At 38.6% G+C, this 22578-nt stretch overlaps 1 protein-coding gene across 3 annotated transcripts in view; it reads right to left on the reverse strand.

The window, feature by feature from the left end:
- LOC146001536 (uncharacterized) overlaps positions 1–22578 on the reverse strand; it is a 129515-nt gene that overhangs the window by 23586 nt on the left and 83351 nt on the right. For 2 of the 3 annotated variants that reach the window (XM_083138967.1, XM_083138977.1), the window contains 6 exons: positions 15206–15405; positions 14830–15003; positions 11844–11996; positions 6790–7053; positions 4917–5684; positions 612–707 (listed from right to left, as the gene is read on the reverse strand). In XM_083138967.1, the coding sequence (XP_082995093.1) occupies positions 612–707; positions 4917–5684; positions 6790–7053; positions 11844–11996; positions 14830–15003; positions 15206–15405 (1655 nt within the window). Of the gene's footprint in view, positions 1–611; positions 708–4916; positions 5685–6789; positions 7054–11843; positions 11997–14829; positions 15004–15205; positions 15406–18981; positions 19096–22578 lie in introns of all 3 variants that reach the window. The other variant, XM_083138988.1, reaches the window with a different exon arrangement.

A 22578-nucleotide genomic window follows, 5' to 3' on the forward strand; every position in this document is an offset into this window, starting at 1 on the left:
ATGATTATGGCCTTGCAGTTCCTCTACAATAAATACCTTTAAGCTTCTTTCAGGTATGAGTTTCTCTTATATGCTGCAGTAATATGATATAATCCTGTGTAGAATTATTCACTGTTTTTTTCATTGTACTCAAATATCACGTGCATGCATTATATATAAAAAGTTGGATATTGGACACAACTAATTTTCTGTTTCCCTTCTGCTAGCAGTTGGTTTGGCAACAGCGCGACAGCACTGGCTGCATATTGGCTGAACTCATGTTCCTTCTAAAAGTGTACGCCGTATAGTTTCATAACCATACAACGCAACTAAGAAGGGGAGGGTGTTTTTTCTTTGGGGGGGGGGGTTAGCAAGTCTCAAATATCATAATGTTCAGAAAGTCTCGTTAGGGTTAATTGTTTACATCCACGTAAAAAAATTTATAATTTCAGGAATGCAATTTATAGCCTGCCAAATACAATACATTCCATTCAGCAGACACCTTGTAATATGAATATTCTTCATATTTTTTCTGTGATTGTTTACATATTCACCCATTTGTGTGGTTTGTGTAGAGTGCAACAGTAACAAGAGTGTGAGCAAAATATAATTACTAAACAATCAGCACAAACCTGAACTTGCTTTTCCATCTCAATTGACACGCGATCTCTCTCTTCTGTCGCCTGTACCAATTTGACATTCTTATCTTCAAGTTCTGCCCACAAACGCTACAAATGGGAAAACAACATTAATTACACCAATTTCAACATATTCTCTCAAAAATATTCTCTCATTCCCTATCACAGTACATGGCCTTATTTAACCCTTTACTTTAATGTTTCCACAGTTCCAATTATATGGTGGTCTACTGAAATAATTTGCAAGAGATTACAAGAATGTAAAATACAAAATGGTTGCAAAGCAGTACCCAGGATTCGAACCAGAAACTCTGGGTTAACAATGGTAATTACTACATGGATGGAGAGCTTTATTACAACACGAGAACCCAAATACCTGTCAAATACTATGCACGTAGTATATGCTCACAATAGGGATGCCTGGAATGACCTTTTAAGATATTATGTTTCAATTTTGTTGCACATCTAAAAATAGGCTATTGATTTACTGAAATATCAAATGCTGAGGATACTGAAAATACTAAAGTCCCCAGGACTATCAAAACTACTATTTTTCAGTAACCGTAAAACATAATGTAACTGATATTTTTCAGAGGTACTATTCAGGACTGTAAATTCTAGGTCCACTGCATAACTTAATTACAAATAAGAACATGTAAAATTTAACAGTGGAATTGAAACACTCACAAACGAAAATATCAGGAAATTATATACATAATTGCATACGTTTATGATTGTAACATTATGTAAATACAAAATCTTATGCAACATAATGCCAATACAAAGTTTTCCATAATTTTATCTTAGCTTCACTGTAACTAGGCAAAGATTTTAGAGGATAAGCCCAAATCACTTATTTGTAGACTTGCTGAGTGACCACATCTGTTCTCTATGAATTTTATTTTCTTGATGACATGGTGAGAAGTGAAAAAATGTCTGAATTCATGAACCATATTAAATACCATACAACACAAATTTTTAGTCGCCATGGCAACCTGGCGACCGGGATTTTTCGAGCCCTGACTATGACCATTGATGCCAGTGCATGTGCTGACTGGACAAGTAAAAAAAGGGGTGGAATGGATATCTGCTGCTGAAACAACATGGAACTTTCATGCATATTATTGTCCCCAGCAGAATATGTTAAGAGTTGTATAAACCATCACAAACACAACAAAGCGAGTGATAATTAACAAACCTTGCTTTATGCATATTTTTGCCTACTTCTCCTTTTGTTCTCTCCAGTTAGTCTACTCTTCCATGGTCAGGCAGTAGTTAAAAGTTAGGAGTTTTTGCATAGCGAGTTTTATTTTATGGGTCGGATTTAACACAGGTAAGGAAAACACGCATTAGAGTGCATGTCATGGTTTATGCATTAGCAATTAAAGAATATTTAATAAGAAGAGAAAAAAAAACTTTAATTTAAGAATGATCTTAATATGGATGTTGCTACTAAGAATGTACTACATTGAGTGTACAGACAACATACATAACACGAGGGTAATTTGGAAACTAAACGCCGTTGTGGCATGGCACTAATAGTAGTGGGCAGAGCTCAACCGTTGTTACATCACGCAATCTGTGATTCAGTAAGCTTCCAGCTGTGCTGGTGAGAGCATCGTAGTGCCGCACGTGTGCTGGTTATAACGTCACAAAATGTGTGCTGCCATCGAATATCCCGCCAAATTCGAGATACACGGAGTGATAAGATTTCTTTGGGCAAAACATTTGTCAGCGACAGACATTCATCATGAATTGTGTGCTGTATACGGCCCAACCATTATGGGTGAAGGTGTTGTGCATCAGTGGATCAGATTTTTCAGAGCAGAAAGAACAAACATTCATGATGAACCTAGGAGTGGTAGGCCTTCTGTAGTGAGTGATGATCCTGTCAAGAAAATAGACGACTAAGTTCATGAGAACCGTCGATTCACAATCTCTGAACTTTCTGAATAATTTCCAAACATTTCTCAGACTGTGTTGTATGAGGTTTGTCACCGGAAAATTAGGCTACCGGAAGTTCTGTGCTCGGTGGGTCTTAAAAATTCTCACGGGGATCCACAAAACCAGTCGAATCGTCTCTGCCTTAGACTTTCTTTCCCAGTACAACATGGAAGGGGAGGAACTTTTGAACAGAATAGTGACTGGTGACGAGACTTAGGTGGTGTATGTGAACGCTGAGACAAAACAACCGGTTCTCCAAACAAGCTGAGGAAAGCCCATCAAACTTTTTGTCAGCGAGGAAGGTTATGGCCACCATGTTTTGGGATGCTACGGGAATCTTGCTTGTCAAATTCATGGAACGTGGTACAATCACTTCTGAAGTTTACTGTAACACTTTGCAGAAACTGAGAAGAGCCATCCAGAACAAACGTTGCGGTCTGTTGACATCTGGGATTGTGTTCGTGCATGACAATGCTCGCCCTTACACTGCTCGGCGAACACAAGACCTTTTGCGCCAATTCAAATGGGACGTTTTTGATGATCCCCCATACCCCCTGGACTTGGTTCCTTCTGATTTTCATCTGTTCACTAACATGAAGAAGAAGTGGCTTGGGGCACAGCACTTCGCTGAAGAAGAGGATCTTCAAAATGCTGTGACAGGTTGGTTGAATTCCCAGGCGGCCAAGTTTTATGAAGAAGGGATTGGTAAGTTAGTGAAACGCTATGACAAGTGCTTGAATTTACATGGCGACTATGTTGAAAAATAGAGGACAGCTGCACCTGTCAGATGTAAAGTAAAAATTTGTTGTATCTAGGCAAGTTTTTAATTTACAGCCAAACGGCGGTTACTTTCCAAATGACCCTCGTACAATGTTTATGTAATATATATATATATATATATATATATATATATATATATACAACATACACACTGTTTTTAGATACCAAAAAGTAAAAGTAAAGTATTCCCCTGTGCATAGCACCACGCCATAAAGGCGTATAGGGGGTGTGGGGGTAACGCCCCACACTTTCTTGATCCGGTCGTGAGTAGGGGTGATGTGATCAGCATCACGCCCCTGACCGCCTTTACCCCCCAGGGTTTCCCCCAGGTACCCATGTTATTCGACGCTGGGTAGGCGCCGGGGCCGCTTCCACCGTTAGAAAAGTTCCCGGATTTGAACCGGCCGGGGATCGAACCCGGGACCTTGAGCATGGTAGTCAGACGCGTTACCGACTGAGCCACCGCGGTTAAAATCACCTTAACTATATTACATGCAAGTGAATACAGGCAACAACATTCTCCCAAAACACCAGTAACCAGAAAATCACATGCTAGGAAGACATAAGAGAAGCATATTTTGTAATCCCAAAAGTTTCAGCAAAGATTTCACTTTTAACTAATTGCAACCATGAGGATGAGTGCTGATTAGATGAAACTGATGAAGGGATACACAAAAGAACATCCATCACCAGGCTGGCATCTGAACCATGGAACTTAGGCATGCACGATTTGAAGTCTACCACTTAACGTGCTCGGCCAATGAGCCAAACTATGTATTCGTGATATATTATGCTGAATGGTGGCTGAAATCTAATGCACATAAGTTTTATCACAAATTAATACAATTGTTTATGTCTAGAAAGTAGTGTTTGTTTCCTAGAGGCAACATTTTATCCTAGTTTCCTGATTTTTCTTTGGTTTAAGACATAGTGCCTGGCCTCTGTGGTGGATTTATCATAGTACACTAACTGTAAAAAGTTCTAAGTGTGGTTCCTGAGTAATATATGGATACATGTACGTATTTTTCCCATCACCATTTTTCACCCGTTCATCATTCATCCTCAGTGGCACAATTAACATGGAACATAGAACAAGATAAGTCCTAGAAAACTAACCTCTAAGAAATACAAAATGTTCGAAACTACGAAATACCATATTTGTAATAATTTTACAATTGTAATGCAGACTTTAGGAAGAATATTAACTACATAATTTGCCTTACATAGGTGCTGTGGAGAGTATATATATATATGTTGAGGTATTTGTGTATTTTCCGAAAATATAATTGAGCCATGCTTTAAGAGAACACAGATTATGATAACAATGAATACCCAAACTTACCATATATACTTCCTCACTTGAAGCTCGTCTAGTAGTCAGCAACATTTCAAACACAAGTCTCGAACACCACATGCACAACAGTTCAGCCACCACACTATAAAGCTTTTCTCATTTTTTTTCTTTTAAAAAAGGATAAAAACATGCAAAGATATAAAAAGTTCAATAAAAAAGCATGTTATAACACACTAAAAAAGCAGATGAGCCTAGCAGGAAACAGAAGTACACAAACATACCTCATTTTCTTCTTCAGTCATATCTTTAACATCATCAAAACCACTTCCCTGTTTTGCTTCCCACTTGGCTTTGTTGAACATATCTTTAACTTCATTGAGCTCCCCCATGAGGTCACGAATTTTTCGGTCTCTCTTTTTCACATCTAACTTCAGCTGTTCCGTTTCCTTGCACTTTTCTTTCATCTTTGCCACAAACCCTTGAATAGTCCTGCAAGCCTTATTGTAAGTTTCCTCCATGGTTTTAATTTTACCATCTTTCTCCATGACCAACTTCTGAATCTCTTGGAACTTCTGCTCGTTTTCTCTTGCACGCTCTTCCAACTTCTCCAACTGCTCTAGCCTTTCCTTAATATCCAACTTCCATGTTGCATCTTTATCCTCTCTACTCTTCCTTTCCTGGTCGTTTCCAAAATCTCTATGATGAGTCCTCCGCAAGGGAATGTCTAAGTTAGGATCACTCAGCTCCCTACCACGTGCACGTCGATGTGCAACTCGCAGTTGTTCAGCTTCCTCTCTCAGTCGCTCAGCTTCTTGCTTTGATATTTCTAAACTTGCCTGCAAGTTTTTGGCATTTGCTTCCACCTTGGCTAATTTCTTTTCCAAATCGGTTATTATCTTGTCTCTGGCAGCCAGAGAAGATCGAAGAGCTTCAATTTGCTTCTGTTTCTCGTCTAATGTGATCTGTATTTCTACAAGAACCCTATTCTGTTTCTCAATTTGATTATCTTTCTCTTGGATGATGCGATCGCGTTCCGTAAGTTCTTGAACCTGTAATAATGACATATATCAATGACAAGCAATACTATGTATAAAACAAAATAGGAAACAGAATTAGTAAAGGTAGTAGGGCTGATGAATCTGTATTGGCTGATACTAGAAACTTCTAATTGTAACATTACAAGTCAGACGTAGTTTTGTTCGGTACAGACCAGGCTACAACCACATGCTACTAAAAGAACATTTTTGTTCCATCAGCTGGAAAAACAAGAAGAAAATTTTTCGCAAACTTTTTTTTACCAAATTTCAAATTTGGACATTCCTCAGAGACCATGCTAGGGCATGATGGTTGATGTAGGCCATGCCAGATGGGAGGGCTGAAAATTGTGCATTTAATGGTTTTGAATTTCCTCTTTGATAAATAATTGTGTGACTCTTCCAAAAAGGCATTGAAGAAAAAAATGATTCTAATGTGAGGCAAAAGATCGCAAGTACGCAGTTGACTGAAAAGCAGCAGCATTGTCACTTGCCTGCTTTGAAAAGAAAAGTTACTGCATATGTTTGCATGCTGGGAAAGAAACAGTATTGATGATGTTAAAAATTAAAAGAAAAGTACTTATCTAACCTCCCCCCACATACAATAAGACTGACATTACTAATTACTAACAACACACTTTAATACTCATGTAGCAATAAAAACATATATCTTCAACCAAGTACCCCTGGTCCTAGGTTGATTTACTTAAAGAAGAAGTAAAAGGGCTCAACAAAGAACAAGCCAGTCATTTTTTTCAAAATTTGCAAAAGTTTGCTAAAGTAGATGTGTTTTTACTAACAAAAAATAAATCATCTTATATTAAAATGCAATAAAATAAAGTAGGTCGAAAGACCTAGCCAAGATACCATTCTGCCCACTTAAATTATTTAACTATGCAACTTGATGTAAAAGGAAGCTCTTAAAATAGAGGTCTGTAGCATTGCATAAAACGTAGAAAGTACATCCCCAAAATTTAAAGTCTCCTGCATGACACATTTAACCTTCAAGGTTTACTATTTCTAAACCCATGTATGCTAAACAAACAAATCCTTTGTTCCATAACTGAAATATTTACCCAAAAAGATGGTAGCAGCTTGCAGTTGATAGACACTGACTAACCTTGATTTGTATTTCTGGTTCTTTAACGCTAAGGGCTTCCTCCAATAACCTTATCCGACCGTTACATTCATTAATACTTTGGTCCTTGGATGCAATTTCTTCTGCCAATTCTTCCAACTTCTGGCTTCTATCTGCAAGCTTCGAGAGTAATTCTGTTCTCCTCACATGTTCCTGCTGGACCTCCTCTTGAGAATTCCTCACCTCCATCTCCAGTTTCTCGCTTTTGTTACTCTCTTCTTCCAGGTTGCTTTCAAGCTCTACAACCTTAAGAAACAATGTTTCCAAAATAAATATTCACACAAACTTATCAAAACACACATATAGAGAAAATAACATTTACTGAATTGCTTTCCTTTCTTTCTGATATTGAATGTCGACATGTGAACAATATTATTTTGTACTTGTATTGTTTCTTATTGTAAGGATACAAGCCCAGACCAGGAATTAATAATAATTAAACTGTACTTGCAGTGAATGAACTTGTAAATTACTAACATTTTAATATATTACGTACTGATTAGTACTTAGTTCTTTAACCATTGTTGTAACTGCAAAGTGTTAAGACCAGGAATTATTAAAAACAGAATTAATTCATGATTGGGAAAAGAGAGACGCGGTAGTATATGAATACGGAGAAACTAGTACTCACTTTTATCCGCGAAGCTGTTTTTTCTTCTTTTTCGATTAATTTCAGTGGCCACTGCCACCATCCTCGTTGGAACTTGCTGCGCTGTTGCTTGGCGTGCGTCTTTTGTTCGTAGTTCTCTGGCTGCCGTTAGGTGCACTGCTAGGTGTGCTGTGCGTCTTGGTGCGTCGTCTGCTATTTCCAGGCGATAACTGCTGCAGTAGTGGAATCCAAGTATGGTGCGCTTGCCCGCTATCGATGTTTAGTTCGTGCGGGAAGTGCATTATGGCGTGCGTTTCCTTGATTTTGGTGTCTATGAGCATGTGGGCAGTGTGTTTGACTCGAACCTTTTGAATTTTATGGCTATTGTATTTGATATGTCTAGCAAGACCAGTAGTGGGGTGGGCTTTTTTCGCATCTGCTAGGTGCTGTTGGATTCTTTCATTGACAGATCTGATGGACCTGCCGATGTAATGAGCCTTGCATTCACACTCTGCATCATATACACCTGGGTTGTCAAGGGGGGAGAGGAAGTACCGTTTGTGCTTGTTCAGTTTATCAGTTATTTTGGAGCTGGGTTTGTGCGCTACTTTGATGCCAAATGGGAGAAGGGCTTTGGCTATGCGGTTGGAAGTGGTGGGATGGTAGGGGAAGGCAAACCATTTATATTGGTCGCTGGGGGTTGGTTGTGGCTGGGTTGCTTGTGGATAGGTTGATTGTGGTAGGTTAGGGTGTCTGACCTGTATTTCCGCCTTACTGCACCAAGTGGAAAGTTGTGATTCAGTGTAGCCATGTTTCAGGGCTATTTCTGTGATGGTGGCTATCTCCTCTCGTAGATCCTCTTCTTTGCCACAGTAGGAGAAGGCTCTTCGATAAAAGTTTAGCCACACATTGGCTTTTTGTTTGGGGGGATGGCTAGAGAGAGCATGTATGTACTGGTTGCCTGCATCCGGTTTTCTGTAGACGGTGGTTGTGAATTTGTTAAGTGCACGGCTGATGGTGATGTCCAGGAAGTTGATTTTACCAAGTTTTTCATGCTCTACGGTGAAGTTGAGCCTGGGGTGGATGTTATTTAGTTTGTTCACTAGGAGGTTGAGTTCTTCTGCCTTTTTGTATACAACTATTGTGTCGTCCGCGTATCTTCCATATCGGATGTGTTGTAGTTCTGGAGTGTGGAGTATTTCTTTTTCAGCCAGGTGCATGACGATGTTGGCTAAAGGAGCTGATAGCGGGTTGCCCATCGCAAGGCACTCGGATTGGTTGTAGAATTTATCTTCAAACTGAAAGTAATTGTGTTTTAGACAAACTTCCAATAGCCTGGTTATCTCTTGTACCTCTAGGGCCGGGATTCTGTTAGTTGTCAGCCATCTTTCCACCGAACGCAGTGCTAGGTCTATGGGGATTGAACTGTACATATCTACTATATCAATGCTGGCTAATTTTGCACTGTCAGCTTGCACTATTGAAGTTACCAGATTTTTAGCATCGGCACTGTTGCGGAACACGTATGTAAGTTTGTGGTTGAAATGAGATATTTTGTTTTTTAGCCAGTTTGTTAGGTGAACTGTGGGGTAATTGAAGCCAGCTAGACATATCAAATACAATAGCCATAAAATTCAAAAGGTTCGAGTCAAACACACTGCCCACACGCTCATAGACACCAAATTCAAGGAAACGCACGCCATAATGTACTTCCCGCACGAACTAAACATCGATAGCGGGCAAGCGCACCATACTTGGATTCCACTACTGCAGCAGTTATCGCCCGGAAATAGCAGACGACGCACCAAGATGCACAGCACACCTAGCAGCGTACCTAACGGCAGCCAGAGAACTACGAACAAAAGACGCACGCCAAGCAACAGCGCAGCAAGTTCCAACGAGGATGGTGGCAGTGGCCACTGAAATTAATCGAAAAAGAAGAAAAAACAGCTTCGCGGATAAAAGTGAGTACTAGTTTCTCCGTATTTATTTAACAGAATTAACTTCAATATTTGAAAGCAAAGCACCACATGAAACACAGTTCATGTCTCATCTTGCTGAAGTGTCCTTTTTCAGGAAGTGGGTGATGTAAGGAAATCAATTGTGAACAAACAGTAATCGATGACCCTTTCAAGGAAGCCTGGCAAGCTGTGGCAACCAGGTTGGTTGATATTCTGGCCTAATTGATGGTTTTGATCGCAGCTCAATAACACTGTCCCCATCTATAGACCAAAACGGAAAGGGTTACTCTTAAGGAGTATGTTGTTTACTGATCAAAAACATTGTTCTCACAAGATTGAATAAGAATGCTGAAATGAATTGAATTAAAATACTATGAAAAACATGAGGATCAATTAGACACACTGTTTTAAAAGGGTTGTATTTCTAGGATGAAAATTTGTAATTTCAAAGGAATGTGACATGGAAGTTCAAATGTAAAATCCGATTTGATCCATCAGAGATAGTTTACGAGTAATTCAAGCATTCATGTACTGTAACTATACAAATACGAGGGCAATTCGGAAAAAAACCTCTGTTTGCGCATGCGCGAGAAATGTCCGGGAAGAGCGACGTCAGTCCTGTGGCAGTATGTGCAGTAGTCCAGTAGACAGTGAGCATTGTGCAGTAGTCCAGTAGACAGTGAGCAGTGGAAGGAGAAGGTTGTGTTGCAGTTCACTCGTCCGTTACAACAATTGAAAATTAACATTCCAATAGCAAAGCCTGCCAAATGTGAAGTGCGTGCCGTAATTCGATTTCTGTGTGCGAAAAATCTTTCGGCGGCTGCAATTCATCGCGAACTGTGTGATGTTTACGGAGCAAACGTGATGAGTGACAGTGTCGTACGTGAATGGTGTCGCATGTTTAAAGATGGACGAACCGACGTGCACGATGCGGCAAGAAGTGGGCACCCATCTGTAGTCAGCAACGAACTCATGCAGGAAATTGACAAAACTGTCCGTGAAACCCGTCGGTTCACGATATCGGAACTTTCTCTGCGCTTTCCCCAACTTTCTCGGACTGTTTTGTACGAGGTGGTGACAGAAAAGTTGGGGTACCACAAGTTCTGTGCTCGTTGGGTTCCAAAACTCCTTTCGGATGAGCACAAAAAAAACAGAATGGGCTCTGCTTTGGACTTTCTGTCGCGTTATGCCGAAGAAGGAGAACAATTCCTTAACAGAATTGTGACTGGCGATGAGACCTGGGTGTCGTACGTGAACTCTGAAACCAAACAGCAATCAATGGAGTGGGGACATATGCACTCACCAAAGAAACCCAAAAAGGCTCGGCGAACATTGTCTGCCAGAAAGGTTATGGCAACAGTCTTCTGGGATGTGAAAGGTGTACTGTTAGTGAAGTTCATGGAGCGTGGATCGACCATCACTTCAGAAGTCTACTGTGAAACATTACGACAACTCAGACGAGCCATCCAGAACAAGCGTCGGGGCATGCTCACTTCCGGTGTGGTGTTGGTTCACAATAACGCTCGCCCGCACACTGCTGGACGTACTCAAGAACTTTTGGAGCAGTTCCACTGGGATGTTTTTGGTCATCCTCCCTATAGCCCAGATTTGGCACCGAGCGACTACCACCTCTTCAGGCACATGAAACAGTGGCTTGCATCGCACCGCTTCGACAATGACAATGTGCTTCACAATGCTGTTAGCAGGTGGCTTCATTCCCAGGCAGCAGATTTTTTTGCAGAAGGAATTTCAAACCTTGTAAAACGTTATGACAAGTGCCTCAATTTGAATGGTGATTATGTTGAAAAGTAATGTCATGTTCTAAGTTTCAAATGTATATAATACAAGTTCTGTATCTACGAATGTATGTCATTGATAACCAAACGGAGGTTTTTTTCCGAATTGCCCTCGTACATACGTGTAAAACATTGCATATGGTGACGAAAGGGAATTTCAAATGTAATGCCTGGCAACACTAACAGTTTTCACTTTTCAGAGGTTGGCAATACTTGCCCGACAGTGTTTTGTAGTTCAAATGTGATGTTGGCGTGGCTTGTTGAGAGTTAAACTGAGCATGGAACTCTGATATTGTGTGTGTAAACTGAATTCTGTGGATTCAGGTAATATATTTTGATTGTGTGTGTTTCTAGTTAGAAAGGAAAGAAAGAGTAAAATATTTGACAAAAAAAAAATGTGAAATATAAAATTTGATATTCCTTTACCAGTTTAAACTGGAAAAAAATATGGACATATCACTCAAACTCAGAAATCTCCACGTATTTTTACTGGCAATTGTCATGTTCATGGTAGCATATCATGCTACAAAGCCAGGGTTGGATCTTGGTTTTAATTGGTTTCATCATCTAATTTATCGATGCAGTATTCATCCTCACTGCTGTTATTCTGGAGAGGTAGAAGAGGATAATAAAATACCCAAAAATACAAATACTTTATACCATAATTAAATGTTCATGTAATTACTGCACCTGTTTCTGCAATTGTTGTATGCGTTGCTCCAACTCTTGGACTTCTTCATGTGAATGGTGGTTTATGCATTGTACATTGGGAAACTGCTTCAAGGTATCACCATAGCCAGAACTGGATGGAAACATGCCTAGTTCATCGTGTTTCTTCAGTTCCTGTAATTACAAGGAAACGAAAAAATTATTTATTTTCACCACTTCAATGTGTAACTACACATTGTAGAATTACTATTTTCAACGGTTATGTCAAGATTACAGCTTCATAAATATTTTAAAAGAATAAAAAGGTAAAGTGCTCCCTGCGCATAGCACCACGCCATGAAGGCATATAGGGGGTGTGGGGGTAACGCCCCACACTTTTTTGATCCGGTCGTGAGGGGGGGTGATGTGATCAGCATCATGCCCCTGACTGCCTTTACCCCCCAGGGTTTCCCCCAGGTACCCATGTTATTCGATGCTGGGTGGGCACCGGGGCCGCTTCCATCGTTAGAAAAATTCCCGGATTTGAACCGGCCGGGGATCGAACCGGGACCTTTAGCATGGTAGTCAATAAATAAAATTAATTTATGACAGTGGTTCCCAGTGATGCCCCTATTGCAATATTTTCACTGAAATGATATGATTGTTCCAAATATGTGCTTATTTAGTACATTTTACATATAAAATGTTTCGGAATATGAAATATGTTTAATTTTTCACTTAAGGCAAGCAACCTAACCACACTAACTGGGTGTTGCAAGTGTTAGATAGGCCTACATTCTGACTTGGGTGCCGCAGAAAAATTTTGAAACACTAAGGGTGTTATGCAACGAAAAAGTTTGGGAACCTCTGATTTATGATACTCACGGCTGGTTTTTCAGTGTTCAGTTAAGGTTCATGTTAGCACGTAACTGGAACTCTGGTGGCGAATAATCTTTACTGATACTACTTCTTGCAGTTACCAGCCTAACTGAAAGTTACGAAGCAACATGGATGCCTCATGCAGCTATCCAAGTTCCACACTCTCAACTTCAGTCAGATTACATAAGATATGATTCATAAAAATGTTAAATTGGTACAGAAGGAGACTTGTTTTGTTTGGAAGAGCTTACCAATATCCATGCAAATATGGAAATTAAGCAGCGTAGTTGCTAGAATTCGCTTGGCGAGGTAACGTTGAAGAATTTGTGACCCAAATATATGGTCTACCAGGCGGGACAATCTCCAAACGGTAATTTGGTGCAGTGGTAAGCGGCACCACCTCCCTTAGTGTGTTGTGTTTTGTAATACGATTTTGAGTCCTGGTCACGGATCTTTTTTTCTTCTTGTCAATTAATTATGTGTGTTGCCTTCAATTCATGCTTTATTGTTGAATGATCTTCTCGGTGAAATATTACAGTAAATTTTAAAATTATTTTTACTCGTACCTTCATATTTTTAGAACTTGACCTATGAATCACTCTTACTATTAACATGGTTTTTTTTTTTTTTTGCTCAACAAACATGCATAGAGAGGTACAAAGCATGCAGTCAAATGTACAATATTTACATATTAATAGTGTTTATATCAACAGACAAGTATTATTAACGTTTCAACTTTCGAGTTCTTCACGCTTCTTCTACAAGCAAGTATCTGCGCTTGCGCCTCATAACTGCATTTTTCTCATGTGGAATTGACTTTATTAGAGGAAAGCCAAATCTGTAGTGCTGGATTTCGTTAATTTATTTTGTAAGCATATAGAATGAATACGTAGCCATTGTTCTAATCGTTTCCAATGCAATAACGCTTGCTTGTAGTTCTATATTTAAACGCCAGGCTGTGTGTCAGTCGACGCGGTTTGAAACTATACTAACAGATGGCACGCAGATCGATTTCCTGTAATTTCCGTGCTTCAGAATTGCCATGAAACTATACTAACAGATGGCACGCAGATCGATTTCCTGTAATTTCCATGCTTCAGAATTGCCAACACACTTTCTTGGAGAACAAACTATGGGTTAGTTAACTGGCAGTTACTTTCATAGAAAAACCCGGTGCTGGTTAAGACTGGCTGTTATCTCCAACTGGCAGTTAGTTAACAAAAATATTAACAGAACATTGAAAAACCGACCCTTAAACTATGATAACTGAAACTGAAAAATGAGTAAACTCCAAGTAAAGTGAACAAAACCAAATAAATAAAAAGAAAATAGTCCATTCCAACAACTTTACAGTACCCTCTCCAATATTATGAAACTGTAGCAACCATAACTGACAACTGAAGTACACAAGTGGATGATTGTCAAAATGAATAATATTGTAAATTGTACAATTCAGATGGGAGACAGTGAGATGGTAATTTAGTTTTGCTAACCATGGGCCATCATTATTTCCTTCTGTAGGTTTATATTAGTATTTGAAATGGATAAATGTGTAAATTGTAACTGAAAACAGTCGAACCACATTTCTGCAGAAATCGTCACGTGTGAAATTACGTGTTCACTTAATTCAGCCACCTAAAACTAACAATAAATCATCGATTAAAAAAAAAAGAGTAAATAATGATTCCCCACCTTACTTGTAATAACATCAAAAACGGCCATGTTAACAATTCAAAAACTTCATTCTTTTGTTGCTGCATCAACAGCATCTAGGTTTAGTTGCATGTGAAACCGAGACTGGTTGTAGTAAGGTGCAAGATTATTACTATTATTATTATTATTGCATCTCACATTGAAACAGCCAATATGGTTCTGCAGCATTTAATTCTCCTGTCTTTCTACTGAGGTTTAATGGTACTGGGAAAAAATGCAACAAATTTGACCTCTTCCTCCTCATTTTTCTGGTAACATCAGAATAATAATAGAAATTATGTTCTCTTCTGAGCATAAGGAAGTAGGTGACTTTCAGAGTAACTTTCAAACTTGTGATTTACTACAATATCAATGAAAAATCAACTACATTTAGTTAAACTTTAAATTTTGCATGAAGATATAAATATTTCACGGCAATTTATAAAACAAATCTCACCTTTTCTAATTCTTGTATTCGTGTTTCCAGCAGTGCTTTATCAGCATCCCCATTGCGACATAGCTTTTCTAGCTGCTTTTTGTGTTGCTCTTCTAAAAGATCCAATGCTTGAGCTGCCTGGCACAATAAATCTTGCTTTTCAGATATCTCCTTCCGAAGAGTCTCAGTTTCGACCTGCAAAGAAGATAACAATGTCTACATAAACATTGTAATATATGCTGTTCTAGTTTTACACATATCTACATGCAGAAGTTATGTGCGGAGAAATAAAGACAATATACTGATGTCAAAGTTAGGTTTAACGTGCTGGAATATATGAACTTCATTATGGAACTCAAGCAAAGTATTGTAGTTCAAGCATATATAAAATACTTACCTTTAGCTCAATGTTCTTCTTAATAGCGTTTTCAGTTTCTTCAGGTCCACCAATATGGCCCATCCGTTCCTCAAGAAAGTAGATGCGCAATTTGAGATTGAAATTTTCCTTCTTGAGATGTGATAATTGTTCCTCGTATTCCTTCATGGTACGTCCACGGATGGGGGACATTTTACCCGGAGATCGAAGGCCCACTGTAACTGAGAAAAAAAGCCTTTGTCAGCCTTGGAGTTGTGCACAGACATATATTCTACATATTGTAAATAAATACCTAAAACAACACTCTGTACACCTGAGTAAAATAACTTTTTAGCATCTCACCATTTCTTAACTTCAACTGCAGCAATTTTTCTAATAATTTAGGACATAGACTAATGTGAATGTGCACATTGATTGAGGACATCTTGTAATCAAGGATGCCTCTGGTTTGGTTCTCAATGGGATAGAGATGTCTACATTTCATATCGTCATATGAGAACCAGAGAAATGTAACTCCAAAAAAGCAGTTTTCAATTTTATTTAACCACTTGCCTGGTTAACCTGAGTTAACTCTGAATTTGTTTTTGCTTTACATATTTTTTACCCGAGTTATCTCATTAAAATTGTACAACTGCAGTGCACTTTTCTGCCTACCCGAGCAATCTCGTTTGAGCTTAAATAGGTGTTAATTCCCGTTTTGGCCACTAGTTGGAAGGTGTAGATAGCTTGTCGAGGTACTGCTGCCATCTATTGGATTCCTGTGACACTACATAGTTGTCGCCTTTCCAGTGGTAATTGTGGTCGTTTTGCGAGTCTTGCGCCAAAATGTACTGGGAGCATAGGCGCCGACTCCATGAGGCTTGGGGGGGGGGGCTCGAGGCCCCCCCCCAATGTTAACGATGTGGGGGCAGAGCCCCCAAATAAATTTGCTTTAGAGGATCTAATGTATTATTTTGCTTCTCTTGTAAAGTTTACTCAGAATTGTGCCACATGAACTTAACTTTAAATACACATTTGAAATGTTCTAGACCATCAATTTGGGGGGCTGAGACCGCTAAACCATCAACTTGGGGGGGGGGGGGCTATGACCAGAGACAGCAAAATACATGACTTATTACTATATGCTAAGTATGTAATTATGAGTATTGTTAAATTTTTTACTAAAACGAGTTTCAAAAGACGATGTGCATGAACTAGGGTAGTGGATGAGACTTTTGGGCTACAAATGGCTCTAACATGACATTCAGAACGAGATCATTGATATATTAGGGAGATCTGTTTTGCGCTCCGTGGTAGCAGATATTAAAAGTCGGGAATATTTTGCTATTATGGTTGACAAAACTTGTGAAATATCCATTCGTGGACAATATTAATATTCTGCATTAGAACTGTGAATAAAAATTGATATTTTTGAGGAATTCATGGGCTTTTACGTGATTCCGAACACTGAGATCAAAACTTAAAAAAGGGAGAGAGTAAGTCATTCATTAATTTATTTCAGTGATCAGAGCCCCCCAATAATTTTGACAAGTCGGTGCCCCTGACTGGTAGTCTTTGTGTTGTGAATACATTCCGTTCATGTTTTAGTGTTTTGCATCGTGTGAAGATCGACAAGATGAGTGATGACGAGCTAACAGACAACAGTATAGAGGGGGGTGGAGGAAATGGACATGAGTGGAAGTGATACAACAGTGGACAGTGTGTGTACTGACCGAGACTGTACAGATACAGATAGTTGCGGTAGTGTAAGTGACGCACGAGTGTGGTGTGAAGTTGACCCTCACAACCCACCCTTGCTCCTCCTCCATTTCCGTTTACTGGTCAGGCAACTGTACACTGCAACGTTAGTGCAGATACAAGTGAGTTACAGATATGGGAGCAGTTTTTTTATGAGAATGTGATAGATCTAATTAGAACTGAGACAAATAAATATGCATCACAACAACGTCCTGCTGGTCAAAAACCATTTCTTGTGACATCGAATGAAATGCAAGTTTTTCTAGCACTAGTTATAATGCAAAGCATCTGTAAGAAGCAAGATTTACAGCACTACTGGTCCAAAAATCCCCTGTTGATAACCCCATTCTTTCTGAAAACAATGCATTATCGTCGTTTTTTGGAAATAAAAAAGTACTTGCAGTTTTACGATAATGAGATATATGACGCTGCTGTTCATCCCCATCCAAAATTCAATAAAATATGGCCTGTGGTGGAACACATGACACAGAAGTTTCAAGCAATGGTCACACCGGAAAAGTCGATTACCATTGATGAAAGTCTGCTAATATACAAGGGTAGATTGGGTTGGGTGCAGTATATTCCATTGAAAAGGGCAAGGTTTGGAGTCAAATTCTATATGCTCTGTGAATCCAAAAGTGGGTACGTGTGGAACTTTATAACGTACACTGGTAAGAATACAACAGTAGGCAGTGAGTACAGTCGCCTTCCAAAATCTTCACAAGTCGTGATGACTTTGGTACATGATTTGTTGGGAAAGGGGAACTGTTTGACAATGGACAATTATTATAACTAAGCACAACTAGCAGATCTGTTGATTTCTAAATAGACTGATGTATTTGTAACACTGAAATGCAGTAGGAAAGATCTACCACAGGCTCTCAGAACAGCCAAATTGAAGAAAGGTGAAGTAGTAGGGTTGCAACGTGGCAAAGTGACAGTCATGAAATGGAAAGATAAGAAGGATGTGACATTGTTGTCAACCATCCATTCTGTTCAAATGGTGAATGTAACAACGTCACAAAGAAGAAATGAAACCACGACTGGTGGTTGATTACAATGACAAAACGGGTGGTGTTGATCAGCATCTTGCTTCGTACGCCACACCAAGGAAGCGTGGCAAAAAGTATTATAAGAAGATTTTCTTTCATCTGTTGGATATGTCTCTTTGGAATTCATATGTGGTTTACACCAAGACAGGTGGAACAAAATCGCACCTCCAGTTCTGAATGGAAATTGTGAGTGACATTATCAAGCAGTACCATTCAGATGGTATGCTTCCATCAAGTGGCACCTGTCTGGCCTGTCTGGACGACACTTCCCGAATACCTTCCCTCCATGGATAAGAAGCAAAACCTAACGAAACAGTGCACCGTGTGTTGCAGATTTCAGGATGCGAGAGGAAAGAAGATTCGTCGTGAATCAAGATACTATTGCCCAGATTGCAATGTTGCACTCTGTGTTAGCCCATGCTTTCGGGTTTATCACACTGTGGGTAGCATTTGATGTGAGACAGTATATGTGATAGTCTGTAAACTGGGACAGCATTAAAATGTGAGGTGATTTTATTTTCAACAGTTTGTATGCTATTTTCAAATATTTGTAGTACTTTCCATGTATGTACGACTTAACTTGGGTTAATAATTATGGAGGTTTCTTGAAAAGTTTTGTGACCTTATTTGACCCCAAAAATGAAATTTCGTTACCGTTTCTTAATTGTCAATATCGGGACATTACAAACACGCAATAAAAAAAAATGTGTAAAATTTGGGAAAATAATGTGTCAGGCAAGTGGTTAAATGATCTCCTACAAAAAGCTCTATTTAGATTCAAATCGACATCTCATCTTTAGCAGTAAGGTTGTCATGTATCTCCAATTTACTGACTCTTTTTAAGTCCGACATTTCCTAAGAATACATAATTTCCTGTCTCCTGTGAATTTGACTTTTGTTGCTGTTGATGATGATTTGGTTTATTTTACTTCGTGCTCTGCCACTTTTGGCCAATCGCACAGATGAGAATGAGTGATGATATGATGAAATTGATGATGAGACACTCACAAAAATCACCCAAAACCAGGATGGGATTCAAACCCGGGATCCCTGGCATTGTAGCACACTGTGAGTAGCATGCTCTGGTTCTCACTCGATATGTGTATGTTCAATCCCCATTATCTGCAAATGAAGCACATACTTGTTTAGATGCAAATAAAACTAAGTCGTTATATGAACCTTTAGAAGAACATATATGTACTTATTTAGGTAAATAGTGTAAACATATATTTAACAACATGTCATTCTATGCCACATATTTAACAACGTGTCATTCTATGCCACATCAACAGGCGTTCTGAATCTTCATGTTGTTATTTTTGTATGTTTATGGCACACATAAATATGTAGGTCTCGTTTGCAGAAAACTCATCTTCAATTCAATTTAAAACACTTTCAAACTTTTAATTCATTGAGCCACAGTAGTCGTCAATATTTCAGCCAAGTTATTGTTGAGAACAATAACTGCATTTTTTCTGGATGGAATAGCCCACCATTAATAACTTGTAACACTTTATGGGTTGATATTCCACCTAAGGTTGCCAGACGTCCCTGTTTTCGAAAAAGAAAAAAAATCAGTGTCCCGAAAAATGCTTTTCGTGCGACTATTTGTCCCAATTTTTGTTTTCCTTTCAAACTAGAGAGATTTACCAATCTCTTTTACCTTCCTTCACTGTTGGAAATTAAAACTAGAAATAGGATACAGCTCTAGGACGTATTCTCTTCCATCTCTGTAACAAAATAAGCGAGTGTTCATTGTCGACGCCAAAAGAACGGGAGCATTGGGCAGCCAGTGTTGTTGATTGGGACAAAGTTGGAGAATAACATTAACCATAATAACGTAAATAAAATTTTGTCTGAGACAGAGGTCCGGTTTTTCATTCACAGAATCTGGAAATCCTAATCTTGCCTATGATATCCGATAGCCTCTTACAAGGAAAACGTACATGTCGCAACAACAGATAAGAATAATGTAAACAGTAGTAAAAACGAAAGCTTCTTTAGCAGAGACTTATCTACGGATCATGTTTAATTTTCCCATATTGTGCTTTGTTGAAATACAGGCTGTCCCAAGAAGCAAACCAGCTTCGTTATGCAGTTCTTTACACAAATTCGCCAAAACTTCAAAACGCCATTTTCACTTGGGACGTTAATTTGGCCACCATCTGAGGTAACATCGGTGAAATGTAATTTCAAGCACAGAAACGGGAAAGAAGGTACAGTCACAGACACTTCTGGCTTGTAATTAAATCAATGGTATCGTTACAAGCCGGAAGTGGCGTGACTATACAACAAGGCATTTGAAGGACGTGCGCTAGATAATTCCCATATCCTTTATATTTGAAAAATCAGATATGTGGAAATTCGAGAAGGCGCTGATGTTTTGACACAAAATTGTACATAAGTACAATACTATACATACATCTGTCACACGGGAGAGCAGAGTTCGATTCGAGGTGATTGATCTCAGGTAGGTATCTTCCGACAATGCTCCAGTATAAAGTGGCTCACTCAGCCTTTAATCAATCGATACCGTAAAGGGGGATTCAAAGTTGTCGAAGCATGGTGCCGATCACCTTACCTTGAATGAGTGTTTCTTCCCTTTTGCATAGCCTTTTCTACTACCTTTGGCTAATGCGACGGTGGGAGCCTTACAAACAATGACGTGCCCATGAACAAATGCTGGAAAGATGGCAAAACACAGGACTGACTTCCAAACAGCTTACGCAGGATTTTATCAAGGGGGGGATTTCTAAAACTTTCTCCAAATTCAAATTACCATTGTTTTATTATACTTTAGTTAAATAATACTCATAATTAACTAATAATACTTATAATTAATTAAATATCTGAATTACTACAAATAATACTACTAATACCACCACTACTTTCAAGTAGTCGAGATCTACATAAATATAGTATTTATGAAAGCAATAGACCGAAATTACTTTCTAGTCATTCGATTTTTATCAAATTCTGGGAGTATTTTTTTTTTTTTTTTTGTTTCTTTGTTAGGAAATAATTGACCGGTCAACGAGGTGAGACATTTTAAGTGTGAAGAAAATCCATAAAAACAAGAAAATATATTAAAATAAATTGAAATAATCAAAGTATGAAACTCATCCAAGGAGCTGCGGTGATCTGGTCGGTAGAGAGTCAGACAACCACGCGGAAGATCGGGGTTGGATTCCTGGAATTGGTTGGAAATTTTCCGGCTTCTTCCCCGCATAAATGTCCCCGATAATTCACATCTGGATTGTCTCCCTGTTCTTACCAACAAAACATTTTACAATAGTTAAGCTTATTGTCGTTTGAATAATTGTCTAGTCAACAAGGTGAGACATTTTAAAGAGAGACATTCAAACGTGCCGCGGTAAACAATGGGAAGGCGGACTGGTGACTGTATTCTTGTCCGCCTAACTTTTGTCTATACAATAGCCGCTTACAACGAACCAAGAACTTTCTTTAGTTAATTCACATTGTTCACACAAAAAAAATACATGTTCATTGAACACTGGCGTACATAGAGGGGTGGCTGTTGGCATTACAACCCCTATGGAAATTTTGAGAAAATCAGAATTTTCAAATAAAAATCCGTTAAGAACTTTAAAAGATCAAAATCTGTAAATGCGAAACCTGTTTTAAAGTGAGTCCCGATTAGCATTTTTGCCTTTGAATACAATTTTAATAGACTGAATAGCTCCAAAAATACGAAATATTTTATTATGCATCCTGCCCTCCAAAACGAAGCCATGTGCTATCCACATTCACTATTCCAGCCCCTCCCCAAAAAAAAAATCCTGCATACGCCAGTGTATTGAACATTGTTGAAACTGAGATGCAAAACAACGTTTTTCTCTTTTAAAGCATAGTTGCCCTAATATTTTATTTTCAAGAATTCGTGTTTATTTTCAAGGCATTCGCTCTGAAAGATGCGTGTGTTTGGAATGCTGTGCTCAGGGTGGCTACAAACAAGCAAAAATAAAATTCCCTGACTTTTCCAGGTTTTCCAGGACAAAATTTACATTTTCCCCTGACAATTACAAACTAAACTAATTCGATGTTTTTGCAAATGGAAATAAACTCATACAGATCCAGGTATGGATTTGATAAGTACCAATATTATCTTCTATGAAATTGACTTAATTTCTCTATTCTCTATGATTTGAATTCAAAGTGCAAAATAGTAAGTTTAAAATAAAATACTTGATTATTTTTAAAATTACGACTAAATGAGATACGATTGAAGAGTGAATGATTAAGAAATACAATTTGTAATTTATCAGTCTCCTAATAAATTCTCGGTATTATATGTTGATATTTCCACTGAGGTTTGGAACCCTCTGCTTTCAAGAACCATGAGTGCGGACTCAGTTTTCAATGCATAAAGCTACTTCTCTCTTCTCTGTAAAGCAAACAACTTAACTCTTGCATATAAGTGAAACAATTGAATCGAACAAAATAAAGTGCCATATTTCCTTACATTATCAATGGGCTATCTGCTTAAGTACAGTATATCCAAGTGAAGTACTGTGAAACTGACAACATGGAGTTATACCATTAATGCTGGCGAAAAGGGTATGAATGTATTATAAATTTAACGCA

Source organism: Lepisma saccharinum, chromosome 1 (assembly GCF_977018435.1).
Source record: "Lepisma saccharinum chromosome 1, izLepSacc3.1, whole genome shotgun sequence".
In the NCBI taxonomy this organism is placed as follows: Eukaryota; Metazoa; Arthropoda; class Insecta; order Zygentoma; family Lepismatidae; genus Lepisma; species Lepisma saccharinum.